Source organism: Takifugu flavidus, chromosome 5 (assembly GCF_003711565.1).
Source record: "Takifugu flavidus isolate HTHZ2018 chromosome 5, ASM371156v2, whole genome shotgun sequence".
In the NCBI taxonomy this organism is placed as follows: domain Eukaryota; kingdom Metazoa; phylum Chordata; class Actinopteri; order Tetraodontiformes; family Tetraodontidae; genus Takifugu; species Takifugu flavidus.
In genome coordinates, this window is record NC_079524.1 from 2,651,256 (window position 1) to 2,668,492 (window position 17,237).

The 17,237-nt window shown below is 45.2% G+C and overlaps 3 protein-coding genes across 3 annotated transcripts; 1 reads left to right on the forward strand and 2 right to left on the reverse strand.

The window, feature by feature from the left end:
- Positions 1-123: 123 nt before the first annotated feature.
- Positions 124-6,072, reverse strand: erap2 (endoplasmic reticulum aminopeptidase 2). The gene is made up of 21 exons (XM_057032414.1): positions 5,981-6,072; positions 5,133-5,458; positions 4,824-5,010; positions 4,577-4,746; positions 4,364-4,502; positions 4,142-4,276; positions 3,939-4,059; positions 3,713-3,867; positions 3,511-3,624; positions 3,292-3,423; positions 3,000-3,131; positions 2,673-2,741; positions 2,374-2,549; positions 2,202-2,281; positions 1,918-2,101; positions 1,671-1,827; positions 1,380-1,564; positions 1,095-1,256; positions 623-763; positions 462-543; positions 124-388 (listed from the first exon to the last, which is right to left on the reverse strand). The coding sequence occupies exons 2-21, from the start codon at positions 5,270-5,272 to the stop codon at positions 242-244; spliced, it is 2,808 nt and encodes a 935-aa protein (XP_056888394.1). The 5' UTR covers positions 5,273-5,458; positions 5,981-6,072; the 3' UTR covers positions 124-241.
- Positions 6,073-6,407: 335 nt separating this feature from the next.
- On the forward strand, positions 6,408-8,604 carry LOC130525547 (uncharacterized). Its single transcript, XM_057032416.1, has 5 exons — positions 6,408-7,026; positions 7,399-7,710; positions 7,802-7,843; positions 7,927-8,032; positions 8,108-8,604. Coding segments are annotated over exons 1-5 (624 nt in total). The 5' UTR covers positions 6,408-6,863; the 3' UTR covers positions 8,109-8,604.
- On the reverse strand, positions 8,550-16,481 carry rgmb (repulsive guidance molecule BMP co-receptor b). The gene is made up of 3 exons (XM_057032415.1): positions 15,963-16,481; positions 12,273-12,808; positions 8,550-10,896 (listed from the first exon to the last, which is right to left on the reverse strand). Exons 1-3 carry the CDS (start codon positions 16,078-16,080, stop codon positions 10,138-10,140), a joined length of 1,413 nt encoding a protein of 470 aa, XP_056888395.1. The 5' UTR covers positions 16,081-16,481; the 3' UTR covers positions 8,550-10,137.
- Between the last annotated feature and the right edge of the window lie 756 nt (positions 16,482-17,237).

Below are 17,237 nucleotides of genomic sequence, written 5' to 3' on the forward strand. Positions count from 1 at the left end.
ACAATCATGGCTAGATGACTGCTGTAGAAGAACATTTTTAAATTAGTGACATTTTTTTTTACTACCTCCAAAAATAATGTATACAAAGTGTTTGATGAAAAGTGATGTCTCACAATCGCACTGCACGATTCACTCACAGTTTTATTGCTTGATGTCAACATATGAAACTTTACGACATGGATTTTTAAAATGCTCGGTGTTTGTGGAGTGTCATGCTTGTGGTAAAATGCCCTCTCGGGCATCAGTTTCTTTGCTCGTCCAACCAGGCTCTCAGAGTCTCTAAGTTCCTCTCACACCAACGAATATTTTTCTCCAAGTTGTCCAGAGCTAACTGAGTGGCACTCAGTTGATTAGCCTGATCTTTAATGGACTCAAAGAACAACTGCACCTGAGGATAAAAACAATTATGTTTACAAAAAAAAGACTGACGGATAATCTATATTTTAGAAGTGCACATTTACGTTAGCAAGATCTTCTCGAGATGAAAACTGCCTTGTGGTACCGATGATGATGTTTCTAATACTATTTGATGCCAACTGAAGCCTGTTGAGCAGAAAGACAGCAGATTATCTAAATATGTCTTTGCACCATTAGCAGAGCTTCTTTAAAAGGTTATACAAACTTTTGAACCAGTGCATCCCAGTTCTTTATGACAAAATTCCAGGCTAGATGGGATCCTTGTGGATTCCTGGCGACCATTAAAATAACACTGGACAGGTCCTGAGTTCGAATCACCTTCCCCTCCAGACTCAACTCCAGGAGACTGCAGGAAACACAGAGTAAAGTGACTTTTCAGAACATATCTTTACGTGTGTGTGTGTGTGCCATTGAAACTGGCATCAATTTTTTTCTCTTCTAATGGAACGATTGTGATGATGTCATGTATTCATCATTACCTCATAATTTGATTTTTCAGATGAAATATGATTACTGACATCTATAACTTGCCATAAAAGGAGGAAGGTGGTTGTTACATGGAACATGTAGCATGGCACGAAATGTAGCATGAAAAAAGGTAACTGATGCAACACTCCACATTTACCACTTGGTGACAGCACCAGCGTTTTGAAAGATTTGACAGAGAGACTATTCACCTCTTTAGTTTATTTGGGTCTGTGCTGCAGGTCAGCGCAAACATTATTCGATTCTTCTGAGCTTCAGAGAGAGAGATGCTGTATAAGTGAAAGAGTGAAGCCCAACCACGGTCATCTCTAGCTCCAACCGAATACACCGTCTCTGCAACATCGGTGGGCAAGCTAAGGTAAACACACATATCAAAATGCACATTAGAGTTATGAAATTCCGAGATGCAGGCAATAGCTATAGTTTTTGTAAATATCGCAGTTGGTGACTAAATTTGTGTCACCGTTCAGACATACTTGAGTGTATAATTGGAGAGGAGCCAGTCGTTGAAGGTCTGATGTGCCCGCTGCACACAGACAGGGTCGTTCAGGTGACAAGCCAGGGACAAGACCTCTGACCTCAGCCGTCGCTCTGACACCGAGCCCAAATCAGTCCACGTTTGCTGGTCAATGACAGCACGGAAAAACCGAAGGATGTACAACTGCACCAAAATGGGGGGAAAAAACACCCTCGACATGAACCTCGGTTACATTTCACACTCATTTTGACATTGATTGTAAATTAAAACTGCATTATTGGCTACGTACACCCAGTTTTTTTGTTAGGACAGTCTCTTTCCTTCTCTCAACATTGCGGTAGAAAAGCTCCAGGTAGCCCAAACCCTTGAGGAGAGGCACCGTGTGTGTCTCCAACCGGAGGTAGCCGATCAGATCCAAGGCTTTATTGAGTGGAAGATGGCCTGCCCTTTTGAAACATGCAAGAATAACACACATAGTTTATATGCACTCAGGGTTGACTATACTGTCTCTTGTTATCTCTTCCAGACAAGCTTACGTGACTAATTGAAATGCGTTGTGTATCAAATGAGTCCTGTCTTTGTAACTCAGAGCAGTGTGGTTTTCCAAAAGAACTTTGGCCATCTTCTCCCAACCGTCATCCTCATAGTGAACGACATAGTAACCTGTCATGTCAGTGTTCACTTTGACCCAGTTGACCTCCGAGCCAATATGTATGCTGTCTAAAACAGACAAGGAGACAAACAACAGGGAGAACAGACAACAACGTTTGTGGCAATTATAAAAAGCAGCTGGGGAGTAATAGAAAAGTGTAGCTGTTACCTGTGGGTGCTGTCATCAGGTGTCTACGGATGGTGCCCGAAGTGTCTGTTGTAAATGTCAGGGGGATGTGCCACAGGAAACTATAAAGGGATTGATTGTGTTTCAAGTCTATGGAAACTATGGAAACCATCATGAACCATTAACTGTGTGGAAAGTACTGAAAAGAACCTACCCTTGTTGAAGTGTGAACCACAGGGGGTCAGTGGGCATCACTGTGGTCAGGAACCTCTCCTGTCTGAGCAGCAGATAAGGCCCCTTCCTGGATACAGTCACTAGAGGAATGCCTTTCTGCAGGGTCCAAGTGTTCATCATGGCCGCCAGGTCCAGGTGATCCCCCGAAAACAGATACTGCAGGGAAACCATTGGAGGTCATTTCAGACACACCAACACACACCGGGTTAGAAACCAAACAAGCAGTCACAAAAGAATCAAACTGGTTCCCGAAGAGCTGTTGGTTAAACATTTACTCACAGCGTTCCTGAACGCCTCTCTCCCGCTGTAACAGTATTCATTACGGAGGAAGTCTTCCTCCGAACACGTCTAGAGAGAGAAATCACCAACTAAATTTGCAATTTCTGCAGCAGCGCATGCCGCACCTGCTCACCGAAGTGACGTGGCCCACGAAACAGCGAAATTCATTGTTGCAATTGAAAACAAAACTCAGGTTAATGTTAATCAACGTCTACTTTAAACACATTCATACAGACTCGTTATGCTATGAAAATCAGAGGAAACACTCCACACCCTTACACATTAAAGCATGATTAAATGCACTTTAATATATATATATATCTTTACGTTGGATAGGCTGTCCCATAGGTCCTGGTTGTGTGTGTTTCTGTAGCTGAATTTGCGAAGGTATCGCACAATCCCACTCTGGAAAACTTCATCTGTTAGGAAGTGTCGCAGCATGTGAAGCACACACGCTCCCTGTCGGGAGAGCAAAGGTTCATTGAACCGATTAAATATTAAAGGTCAGGAAATGATTGTGACATTTGCTGCTGCAGCTTGAACAGCTGTGTGATATCAAAATGAGAAAAGACCCGAGGTTTCCACGTAGTAGCTACACTGACAGGATCATTTTGCACACCTTCTCATAGGAGATGGTGTCAAACATCTGCTCGATCTGAGTGGGGGTCTCTGCTGGGCTGCATATGGGCCGAGAGGAGTTCATCGAATCATAACCGAAGGCAGCAAAACACGTGTCCAGCAGGTATTCATCCTGTTGGAGGGTGCACAGAATGAGATCTTCAATATTCTCCCCGTCGCTTTTAAACATTTACATCAACTGCAAATAATAAACACGTACTACTCTGAGTTCGGGGTAGGTGGCCTCCACTGAAATGAACTCCATGTATTTGGCGAATCCTTCATTCAGCCAGATGTCGTTCCACCACTCCATGGTCACCAAGTTACCAAACCACTGCAGGCGTGTTCAGGTTGAAATGAATGAGCTTCAGATTCAGAGGCGTCGTCGGCTCTGTTCTTATCGACTAATGCAGGTCTCTCACCTGATGCGCAAGCTCGTGGCCAATCACCATAGTAACCCAGACTTTATCGGCAATGCAGGACGTGAGCGGATCAACAAGAAGGCTCGTCTCCCTGTAGGTGGTCAGACCCCAGTTTTCCATGGCGCCACTCTGGAAGTCAGGGATGGCGATCAGATCTGTGATGGACAAGTGAAAGAGGAGGAAATGCTGTGTGGTTTACTGAGACAAACACGCACTAAAACGGTACCTTGCTTTGGTAGAGGATAGGGGATATCGAAGTATTTCTCATAAAAATCCATCATTTTGACAGCCACTTCCAGAGCGTAGGTGGTTTGCGGCCACTTCTCAGCACTGGCGTAGATGGACACCTGCAGACACACATCGGTTCACGCACGTGCGCCAGTGCACGAGGGGTGTAAGACGCAGGCGGGAGAATTTTGTGAGGAAGACCTGCACGCCTGAAGATGTGGTCGTCGTGACAGATTTGAAGTCACAGATGATGAAAGCTACCAGGTAGGTGCTCATCTTTACGCTTGGATGAAAGCGGTCCTCAAAGAGGCCCCTGTGAAGTTCAACTGTCTTGGCCTGAAAGTCCCAAATAAAACAGGGTAGTGCTTTTCCCAACACACGCATCTGTGCACGTGCAGTGAGAAGCCTACGTGCAACACTCACCACAGGCATGTTGGACAACGAAATGTGCTCTGAGGTTCTCCTGATCCTCAAGGAGAAGTTGGCTTTAAAGCTCGGCTCATCAAAACAGGGGAATGCCATCCGTGCACTTGTAGGTTCAAAGTGGGTCGAAGCCAAGGTTCTGAAAAGTGACGTGTGCTAACTGCTCACCTTCACGAGCGTGAGTACAAAAGTTAAGAGCAAATCCGGGCTTACCTGCTCTCTCCTGTGCTGGTCCGGTAGGTGCTCTTATAGAAACCACTGAAGCCTTCTGAAAGTTCTCCCCAGAACTCAATATAGAGAAAGTACTTATGACCACTTGTGAGCACTCGGGGAGAGAAAATACCAATTTGTTCATGGGAAGGGTTATGAAGAACTGGTAGTGTCTAGAAGAGGAGGAACAGGAGAGATTTACATGTAGAACAATGCAAATAGGGAATGTATGCACAAGTTTTACTGCTACCTTGTCAGAGAGATGTGAAAAATTCAGATCCAGTACTGTGGCCTGCAGGATCTTTAAATCCTTGCTGTGCAATACAACCCAGTTTGTGCTGTTCTGGACATCAATCTGAATCTGTACAGAGCCTTTAAAACTGAGCTCTGTGAGGTTAGGATGCAGAAGGAGACGATAGTGATGAGGGACAATGTACCTAGAGAAAAGTAATGAGATAGGGTGACAAATAAGGACACAAAAGCGCTGCTCATTCACTGGCTTTTATTTATTTTGTAATTTCATCTTTGTGTATTTTTAAAAAAAAGTACTGAATGTTACCTTGGGAGACGTAGACGGCTCCAGGGAAAGGACAGATCACTTGTAGCTGGAGTAGACTGCACTCCATTTTTGTCCACTGGCTGAGAAAGGACCAGAGACATAAAGAAAAGGGACAGCACCGACAGCCACGCCAAAGCCATCGTGGGGGGAGCCTCCTTCAAGGCAGAGAGCTAACTGTGTGAAAGACTAGGGCAATAGTTTAGCATAATCCCTCATGGGCAGCGTGAGACAGCAGGCGACCATGTAATGTGATCAGGCTGATTGTCCAGGCCGAACCCCCAGAATGTGGAGGACTCACAAATCTCTCAGGGCCGTTTCTCTTAAACCTGAAAGACATGAACACAGGCGTTGGGACGGACGCTGCACACAGCAATAATCTATAACACGCTTTCTTTGGCACTCGTTACAAAGTCTAAAAACCATCCTCTGTTGCTAATGGCTATTTTAATGGCGTGTTTATATTTGATTGTACGTCTTTTCTACTTCAGGTGTATCCTAAACGCAGTGTTTCAGTGTTGCTTCCTCACTTTGTGATTCTAAAAGGGGAAATTCAGACGTGGTTTAGCACAGCATGTGATTTTCCATGCAGACAAAACAAGCTGAGGACACAGCTAAAACCGTAAGGTGACAACAGCTGTGAGAGACTACAACTGCATTTCAAACCAGGAAGCGCAGGCTGAAGCCATGCAGCAGCGTGGTGTCGAAATAAAGAGCGTCCCCATTAACAGAACATCCCTGTTAAAATACCGTGCAGGTACCCAGGTACCGTGCAGAGGGGAGCGCGCGCTTGTTTAAAGGTGCTTTTGCTGGAAATTATTTGGCTTTAGTTGAATATCAAAAAGCTTTACCTTGATGACTTTCATTTCACCATGCTTCCTTCCTTCATGCACTTGTAGATTACTTTCACTTTTACATTCAAGGATCCTCCCCCTCTTCTGGGGAAAACAGAACTCTCTCTCTCTCTCTCTCTCTCTCTCTCTCTCTCTCTCTCTCTCTCTCTCTTTTCTACCATTTTACTCATAAAGTGAGGACATTTCGTGTGGTCCTCACAATTTGTAAAGTCTGTTTATTGGTTCAGGCTGGGTTTTAAAAGAATTAATTCAGGAAAACAAGAGGGGAAATTACAGTTGTGTTTTTTCTTTTAATACACAGGAGAAACTCAGTTTTATTTAAACCTACAGCGAACACATGCACACCGTCATCAAGGGAGAGGCGACAGAATGAGTGAGATGTCCCAGACTGGTGCCTTTAGCCTTTGGGGGGGGGGGGGGGTTACCTTGCTCAAGGGTCCCCAATAGCCTGAGCCACCAAGAGTTGGGTTTAGGTCAAGGTTTGGGTTAGTTTTAGGGTTAGGGTTAGGCATTTAGCTGTGAGTATAAGGAGTGTTAATTAAAAGTCATTGAGACCTAAAAGTGCAAGTGGCGTGTGTGTGTGCGTGTGTGTGTGCAGGTGTACCCTATGTTGTTTGGCCATGTTGATACGATCAGCTTCTTACCTCAACTGAAACAGCCATATGCAGGTGTGTCAGGTGGAGAAGGAAGGACGCATCCCAGACTTAGACTGTCCCAATTACCGCCCAGATCTCGCTGTTCCCCTTATTACTGATACAGAGCACAGAGCTCACCTCTCTGTCGCACCCTTTGTGCACGTGTGGCTTTGCCTCGGTATTTGGGTGACAGGTGCTGGGGGGGGGGGGGGTGCATTGTTGGTATAAGGTCATAACAGTGAGATATGTTGGTCTCCCATGATGCATTGCTCTTGGCAAAGCCTAATGGTCTGCCCCATTTCATACACACACACCGACACACACTGACAACAGTGATCACAGAAGCTGTACACATGACTGAGCCACGCAGGGGTCTATTTTACCTCCCAATCATCTGTTTCTGGACAGGTAAGGGACTTTTAATGCTATTTATTCTTATTTTGCTTCCTAAATGTTTTGTTTTATTGCTTATTGTCTTTTCAAACTGGTTGAACTTAAAACTGCCCAAGTAATGTTCAAAGCAAGTAATAAACTATTTCCTGGATACACGAAGAAAAGGGGGGTCAATATTTAATTTGGAAATTAAGTGTATGCACAGAGAGAGACTTATATCAGAGACTTATATCAACCAAACCTATTCATTTATGCTGAGTCCTCTTCTCATTAGATAAATGCCAAATTAAATGAATAAAGACTGCTTGACACACATTTAAGTGAAAAAAAAACATTATTCTCCAAATACAGGTGTCTTTCTGTTTTTAATCTCTTCTCTATTTTCAGGAAGGGTGGACGCTGATGTGTTGGCATCTCTGGCCCCTCCTGTCCATCTATCAGGAGAGAAACTGGGCTGGACCCTGCTGGTGTGTATGGTGGCTGATTTGAGGAGGGGTCACCTGGAGGTCAGCTGGAGCTCAGCATCAGAAGGCCACATTTCCATGCTCCCATACATTGTTGACACAGACAGGAAACATCGTGGCCACAGCGCTGTGGCCGTCATCACGGTGGCAACGACAGACTGGCCATCTTACAGGTGCTCTGCGAGTCACAGACGGCACAAAAGAGTCACCAGGAGGCACCAGAGCAGCCCACCGGGTAGGTCTGACACCCACCGGGACTTTACTGCTCCACCGAAGCAGAAGTTTGGATTTTGCAGACTTTAAAGCATGTTGAATCCTCTTTTTAGGTCACGAAGAGCAGATCTGCAGTGAAGATGAAGCAGCACAGGGTACATTTTAATAGTTTGCATCTTTAAAAATAACAAAAAACTGCAAACTGTCCTTATTTTTGGCTGTTTGATGTGCTCTCCAGATGTTGTAGTGTGGACAAACGCAGTGACCGTTGCACTTCTGAGGCTGCTTCTCGTGAAGATCATTGCCTTCAACACTATAATGACCATTCATGCCGTTATTAAATGGTAAGAGAAGAAATCTTACACAAATGTCGTTGTGTGCTTTAAAGATTCCAATTGTCTTGTTTTTTTACCGATCAGATCAGCAGTTTCTGGTTCATCAACAAAAATGGAAACTCCTTTATTTTTTCCCCCTGCGGGTGAGGATTTCTACACTCTAAAGAGGCTGTGGTTCTTCTGCGATGATGTCTTTACACTGAACATATGGCTGGAATGGACTTATAGCCGATGATATAGAGGCTCTGAATTACTAGAAGTCTTGTTGGATGTGGCGCCACTTTCAACCTCCGTCTCCGACAGCTTCCAGGTGCTGCAGACAGTTGAAAACACACAACTGTGCGTTTTTAAGTTATCTGATCAAAACCTAACCACACACAGACGGGATTGTTCATGTGTACCTACGAGACGATCTGTGAGCATGGCAGCTCAATTCTGACTTTGTATTAAAGTTAGAAAGACTTTTTTTTGCTTTATCTTTGACATTAACGTCAGTGAGTGAATGAAAACATCACTAAACAGAATGTGAGATTGGGACATTTCCTCTTTATTGTTTTCTTAAATAAAACACTTGCACAGAGTTTTTTTGTGATATTTTTCAGAGCCTTGAGTAACACACGGACATAGCACCACTAAGTGGCAGTACAATCACATCTGACATTAAACCATTATCCAACAGCAACGACATGGAGCTCAACTTCCACTAAGGGACACTACGTTCATAAATAAGTTATGTTAACGCCGACCAGCCATTATTCACCACAGTGACACTAACAAGTGGTGGGAGAGAGGGGAATAAAAGAGAATAAGTTAAACCAACTGGGTCATGAAGGTTGACATTTCAGTCGGGTACCAAATGATCAAATGACCAAATGAAATAAAACTGATGAGCACATTGTTTCATTTTCTTGCCTTAGCAGCGTTTTTTGTCCACTTTAATATCTTAAATGGAGTTCAGCCGCTGGGCAGCAATGAGAAGAACACAGTAGCAACAGTGGGAAAACAGTGCTGGTTTGGTGGAGAGAAAGTTTCTTTGTACATGAAAATCTGACTTTGGCTCAAACTAAGACAGCAAAGAAATACAGTGAGCAACCTACAGGAGCCATTATTGTCACAGTCTTTTATCATGAGGGTGGAAATATCTCTGAAAAAATCTCCATATTCAATAATTCCGTAATGGAGCTTTTCCACTAGCAGCGACTCACTTGTACTCAGTCTTTACAGGTGCCCTCACTTAGCCGGGGTTCCACACGAGCGATCAACAGCCTGCAGGCTGCTGATTGGCCTGGGAAACATCGCTGGATGAGTCATGAGAATGACGTGTTCACGAGACACAAACGCCATTTTTAATTAATAGTTGTAATGGAAAAACGACAGAAGCCAAGTAAAGTCGAGGCAATTGAAGTTCAGTAGTGCTAAAACTATGTACGGGAGAAGCACCGGAAATTACATCTGCAAATGACTGACGCAGCATCCTGCATGTTCACGTGGATGTTCACACACATGCACACGTTTGAAATCAGGACCGAGGAAAAAAAAACATCAACAAATTCTTCCAGCAAACCAACGGTACTGACGGATCAGCTGAGACAGAAGATTCAGAAGAGCAGAAATCACACTGACTGATTTCAAACATCATGAGTTAAATCAGCTGACGGAAGAAAGAAGCATTTGTACACGGCAGCTCCTTCGACCACTTAAGTCTCAAAAATCACAATATAAAAACCTTGTTGTGATTCTGGCAAAATATTAAGTGAGAGGAAGAAAACACTGATGTGGAATTGTTAAAAAAAAGGAAATAAAGTGCATTTGTTAAAACAAACATCCTCTGTCTTAGGCATTAAAGAAAAATCACATTAAATGACACAAGAATATCTACAGCATTACAATGTGCACTGAAGAAAAGCTATTTACACTTTGGAGTGAGTTCCAAGAGAATCTCTTGCGTGGTCAGCATTCCGAACTCTGCCTCTTTTACAAAAACACTGGTTCCATTAACTGTCCGACTCTCCACATGGCAGCAGAACCACACCTCAGTATCAGTGCTCAGCTAAAAAAAACCTTTCTAGTGAATGCAAGTGCGCACACGCAGGCCCACACGTGGACTGCTGCTCTTAAATCAACACCACTGTGGTGGCACACAGCAGGAGCAGAACCAGCTGTTTGACCCACTGAGAAGCGAAGACTAAGGTGGGACTGGAAGAGACGCGAGGGTAGATCCTCCACTTGGCTCGATGTGGGTGGAGGCTTTCCATGTCTTTCAAGGCGCTATACGCTGCCACGGTAAAGTTAGCATCCCCAGTGGTCAGGAGATCAAAAACACAAGAGTGGAAATAAATGTCCTGCACCTCCAGCTGCTCCTTGCAGCGCTCCTTCGCCCCCTGTACCCCAAAAACCCGGACGGCGCCGTGCGGAGATGCCTGTGTCTGTGGGGAACTGCTGGGCCGGCGCGGCTGCTGAAGCTGCAGCCCAAGTGCAGGAGGAGAAGAAGGCAGTGGAAGATGTCCTGCCTGGTCAATGCGCTCTCCGCTCGGGCAGCCGTTCAGACAGAGCTGCAGATCCTGGGTGGCGTCGTAGGCCTGAGCAAGCTCCTCGGGGATCCGCACCGCCAGCGTCAGGTATCGACCCAGCTGGCGAACAATTACAGTTACACCAATGTAGCCAGCATACAGTTCCACGTGGCGACCCGGGCTCCTTTCAGAGATCCACAAAGCCCGGACTTTTCCAGCTGCACTGTCGGAGTCAACGGACAGCTGGATGGGGTCTCCGCTGCTCACTGTTCCATCATCAAAGGCTGCGGGAAGGTTGTCCGTGCCTGCCTGGTAGACCTTCTGGTCTGTACAACCCTCATATGGCTTGAAGATGATGGTGATCTGGAGAGAGATACAGTCAGAAACAAAGATTTTTAGGATGAATTATGTTACGAAAATGCATTTTACACTCCATGTAGGAGGAATTGTAAAGATTTTCAGCATTTTAAAACTATTTACCACCAATTAGTGGATAAAAACATTGCAATCTTGATTAAAATTTGATATTTCTTTTTGAGCATTTAATGGGCAAAATCAGAATCAATAGCACCATCAGTCTTTATTTATTTCTCTTAATTAAATCACAGACATTAATGACTAAAAATTAGCAGTGATCACAGCAATAGAAAGTAAAATAAAAGGTGCGCGTCCTTCACTCTCCAACACACCCAACAGGGAAAAAAAACCAGAAGTTTTAGTGGTAAGTGGAATTAGCCCTGGATACAGAGTGTGTTTGTGAGCATGACGGTTAGCACCAGCATCATAGTTCCGGTGAATGGCTGCTTTGTTCACGTGACAGCTGTGAAGAATGAGGCCTTGCAGACCATTAAGGCTGGAAGCCTGTGTGTGTGTGCACCCCTAATAATCATGACTAATAACTTGCCCCACCTCTGACACAAGGTCAGACCTTCAGCTCCACAGCGTAGCAACCGCGCTATTTGCTTCCTGTGTGTTTCCACCAGCGTGTGCATGACTAAAGTGTTTGCATGGGTGTGTAGGTGTTTTAATAATTAAAGCTATTGACTAAGCTTGAGAGGGCATATTATCGGGGGAAATATCAACATACCTTCTTTAACACCACAAAGATCACCTTGTGTGGGATGTCATCCATTTAGCGGTATGCATACTGTGTGTATAGTGTGTGCATTGTGCGTGTGTGTGCGCGCACGTCTCTTTTTGTCATTAACGGATAAGGACCTTTTACACACAGCGCTTTAAGCTGAGTGCAAGGAGTGGCACACGAGACACACACACAAACACTTGCCAACACATACATAAGTAAACAGTAGGTCCATTCACACATTTCCTGCCATATTATTGGAGGTCGGACTGCACAGCCATTAACCGACTTAGGTTTCCTACACTCCTTCAGTCAAAGAGATAAATAACAACAGCCTGTTTGCCTCACACTCATGTATTGGAGGAAAGTGGGGCACAGAGAGCGGAGATATGAGTCAAAAAAAATTTTTTTTAATATGCTGAGAATTGTAACATTATTTCCTGGTTGGAAATGGCTGTTTTTTCACTGTCATCATCAAATGCTTCGTGAAATGATCTATACGGTGGTTTAAATATACAGTTGCTGTCACTGTTGTACAAATTTGACATTTTACTCATAATGTTTAGTATCATATTTGCAGCAGCCCTAATTAAAACCCACTCATTCATTGTTTATCATAAAAGATTAACAGCACGAATCAAATTAAAACTTTACTCACCTTATTAGTTGCTGTAGCACTGGAACCAGGGACCACGGGGACATTGGTGACCTGGACCGACAGATAGTCATTATCAATAAGAGGCCACGCCCCTTCCACCTTGCAGGTCTGGAAGCTGTCCTTAAATGTCCTCAGGTGAGGGTCTCCGAACAGGCCGCAGAACAGGTAACCAGGCTTGGAGTGGCCGTGGCCATGTGAATGCGCGTGTGCGTGCACATGGGAGTGTGCGTGCTGGGTGCGGCTGCGGTAGTTGCAGGGCTCGTGCTGGACCTCGGGATGTGTGGAGGACGTCGGGCCATCCCTGGAACAATTCCTCTGGATCATAAGGTCAGAGATGCCCAGCACAGCCGAGTGGAAGACCAGGTTTCCCCGACAGGACTTGGCCGTCCTTTGGGTGCAGGCAGAGTACGCGCGCAGAGCCTTGCAGAATTCAGTGTGGAAACCATCCACCGCCGGGGTCAGGTGTGCCGTCAGGGAGACAAAGTCGGTCGTGCACTTCTGGATACGACACTGGGGGGTGGCCACCTGACACTGACCTGAAGAGGACAGAGAATTTTAGGAAAATTCCTTCGCAATCGCCAGTCACACAGTAAACATACGCGGAATCAGCCGGAAAGAGCCAGATTTTTATAAAAGGCTTCTCAGGCCTGTAAACAGGTTTGAAGTTAAGCACATAAAGCCACCGACTTGTTACAATTCAACCCAATAAAAGCGGATAAAGAACAAGCCGCAGTTTGATCAATCAGTCCAACCACTGTGAGCCTAATAAACCTGAACGTAATAAACCAAAGAGCAGATATGGAAAAAAAGATAAAGAATGTTTCCCCGACAAGAAGTGAGATGATTAATCCTCTTCAGGCTGGAAGAACACAGCATGTCGTCCTATCACAGACAGAAGAACTGGTATAATACACGGTTTAAAGCTGTGATTCATGCAGCTTCTTCATAAGCAGATAAGATAATAAACATTAAACATGCACAGTTCTCAACTGTAAAGGGCATTTCACAAGAAGAACTGCATCAACAAACCCTCATTGGAGGGGCAAAAGTCTGTAATAGTCGCTGATGTTTATCTATCGCTACCTTTCTGAACGTAACAAGGGTCAACGTTGTATATCACAGACCAACAGAGAGAGGGAGATAGAGTGAGAGTGAGAGATTAGAGCCCAGACCTAATGCATCTGTCACACTGTGGCCCTATTAGATTAGACCGGAGAGGCTCGGCAGAGTATGGACGGCTACGCACAAACGCACACTTATGCTAGCACACTAATAGCTACAGAACCTTGGAAAGAATGTCGGTCGGTCGTCTGCAAAACTCCCGCGGTCTGCAGAAGATCTTCCAATAACAAATGTGACACAGTTTTGGCTCAACTCAAAAGCTTCCTGTCAATTTCCCCCCTGGGTCTTAACACATCACATACAGCTCTTCTAACTGCATTGGCTTAATTTGGGGGCATGGGGGAGATCAGGGACCACCATTTGGGGGCAGTAGAGCTCTGCATTTTGGAGAAGCGCAGGTACAGAAACCCCCCACCTCACAATACCGTCACTCACACGAGGCTTCGGAATGTCTGTACTGCCTGTTAGGTATTGACACCAACCCCAGAGACGCACATCCGTCTATGCTGACAGCCCCCTGACCACCGGGGGCATGCGTCCTCAACTGCATCCTTACATCACCCCCGTCAGCCCTGAATGCTGCTCCAAATCTAATCAAAGTGGGTTTATTCTCTTTCAAGAGGTATCGCACTCATGAGCTGCTGTAAAAACAGACAAAAGCAGCCATTCATGGACACTTCTGCAGCAAGTCGAGCCTGGAACTGCGGAGCGACGCTCAAAAGATCTCTGACATCGAGCATTTGCTTAAGTTTGACAGCAGTTCTGTAGGTGCTGCGCTGCATCTGACCCAGCACAGCACAAAAAGGATTTGAACATTTTAACGGCTGCACTTTTCACTTCTGTTCTTCCTGAGCCTGTGATCTTTCTTTGGGACAAACACGCTCTTTCAGCATCCAGCAAATACCGCTGTTCTTAAAAGAGAATCTACGCGTATAAATACGAAATACCAAACACTGAGTCTCAAGTCGGTCGAGCTGCCGATACTGAACCGAATCCCTCAAAAAGAATTTAAAATGGATGACGTTTGCGGCCCTTCCTCGTTGGTATCTCCACTCAAAGTAAAGGACGCAGCCAATAAAGCACAACTTCTTCCCCGTCCTTCCACAATATTAACCTCTATTTTTCACTCCATCCCCCTCGTTACCATCTCAGAGTCCCATCTCTGCTCACTCATTACCTTCCCTCAGCATTGTTCTCTTCTGACAGTCGTCTATTCTCTTCCAGTTTGATCAGCCAACTGGGTTTCTGCACCCTCTGGTCAAATCCCTTCCCCGAGGCACCGTCTCTACTCTCAGAGGTCAAAGGATCCTCTCTCTGAATCTCCCAGGTCGAGCAATTCTTTGTTTCCCCTCTCGTAAGCATCTTTGATCTCTAAAGATCAGAATAGGATCTACTGGGATCATCTCTCATCCAGTGGAAAGGCCTGGGAAGTGCTTATTGATCACCTCGCTGTGTGCACTCCGTGCCACAATGAGCTCGGATCATAGAGCCGGGCCCCTAAGCTCACCATAAAAGAACAACAATTCAGACATTTCCGCATTACATGTTTAGAAGCCGGAGCAAATAAAAGATAATAAGCAGGGTTTTTTTCCAAGTGATTCAGAGGAACGTGTGTGTGTGTGTGTGTGTGTGTGTGTGCAGAAACAGCTCCTCTGGCTGCTTGACATGTCCTAAACTAATTAGTAGAGGTGTGACTGTTCACCAGACAGCTGCCACAAACCCTTGACCTCCTGCAGACAACAGCCTTCGTGCAGGCAAACGGGAATTTCAGAGGGTTTTCTTTGAAATAAACGAAGCTTCATGGATGGGAAATTCGTGCACGTCTCCACAAAACTAAACAAAAAGATGGTGGCGCAGTGAATAAAGGAGTTGCGACGAGCTTTAGTTCCCCTCAGAAAGAACCCTGTCATTTTTTTGGTCAACAGTTTGATGCAGCGTCTTTCAGGGAACTCTCATCTTTTGTTCTTCTGTCTCTCCGGCGTTATTAGTAAGTGGGATTATGTAAATGTTGCTTAATCAAACAAGACAGCCTGAAACACTTGAAAGGATGAATCTTACCTCTAAATCTATCTTTCTGTATGGCACTAATGCATCGTCTTAATATTTTATCATTTAACTGATAAAATAAATCCCAAGGAAGGTTGAAAAGAATTACAACAGAGTTTGGCCCTGATCCCACGATGTGGACTGTGATAAATTAGACTTTTCATTAAGCTTGGAAAACTCAAGCGCAAATCTTTTGTACACACGGGGAGAGGTCGTCAGCCTCTTGTGATTTCACTCCCCTTCCTCCATGAGCCATTAAACGGCAGACGGGAGAATGACGGCCCAGGAGAGAGGAGGAGAAACTCGATCCGGGCTCAGACTGCTGCACTGCCGCTGAAGGGAGAGCCATTGTGAGGCAGCGCTGGGCCAAGACCCAGCCGCAAAATGATCACAAATGCTTCGTTACTAGTAAAATCTTTCTGATTACACCCGTGCAACACAGAGGAACATGTTGATGAAGTTGTCAGAGTTGGTAAAATTGCAACACTGTAGTCATGAGGCAGTAGAAGTGCCGGTGGTTACCTATGTGAGCACCGCAGCAGAGAGCGATGATCAGCAGCAGCAGTGGCCGGAAGCGACGCACCAGAGACGGGGAGGCGAGGCGCTCAGCCCCGCGGCAACAGCATCCAGCTCTCCCCATGCCCGTCCATGCAGGTCCAGGAGGGGAGAGAGGACAAACTTCCAAAAGGCAAGGAGGAGAAGTGTCCGGGCCTCCTCACTTCTCCTTCGTCTGCCTCTTCTTCCTCACTCTTCTCGCCTTCCTCTCCACCTCGGGTGCGCAGGGGCATTAAAACACAGCTGCTGCGCGGAATGCAGGGCGGAGGTAGCGGGACGCCAAAGACTGGAGGGGAATAAAGTACAAGTCAATCTGGCGACACTTTTACTTTCCCCAGGTACAAATCCGCGGACCACGTGATTTTACGTGCGCTCCCTCCGCGACCGGACTGTTCCCTATGCGCTCTTCTGACAAACACGCACAATCACATCTCCCTCTCTCTTCCTCCCCATCCACGGACTTCCCCTCCACTCCTCCCCCTTCACTTTCTCCTCCTTCTCCTCCTTGCCCCCTCAACAAATCAATACAGAATCAACCAAACCCTGCTGCTGTAGGAAAACCCGCCCCACGCACACGCACACACACTCGCACCAACAGAAAGAGAGAGAGAGACTAAACACAATAAAGAAGCCAGCGATAAAAGTTATAAAAGTATGATAACTGGCCATTAAATCACTGTAAATCGAAGACAATATTGGGTTTTCCTTGAGGGCCTGCCAAGTAGATTATTTGTGAGGAATGATCCTCTGAGACTACTGAGTGTTATTTTCTTGCTTCCAAGCACCATTAAAAATAGTAAAATGAAGAAGGCAAAGGAGGAGGAGAAGAAGAGAGTAGTATCTATATGTTCTGTGCACCTACATCTTTTTTCCTTACTGGTGCTGACTTGTTGATCTAAGTTGAAGTTGCTCTAACATCAACAAAGTAAGTAATTATTCCAACATTGCAAATTCTTAACTCTCCCAAATCCTTCACATTCCAAATGGATCCCAAAAACAGATCATCAGACTTGTAAACATTTACACCTTTAAACCTTTACAGTCAAGCAACAATTCTGTTGCAAAGTGAGCACATAAAACTCCACCCAGCAAAGTAAAATCCACACAAAAAACCCAAATAAAGCCGAAAGCTTGTATATTTGCTATCTCTGTTGTTCCCTCCATGTCTGTGCCTTCATAAATGAATAACTCAGGCCCAGTTTCTGGAGGCTATTCAAGGCAATTCTAAAAGTTTTATTGAAC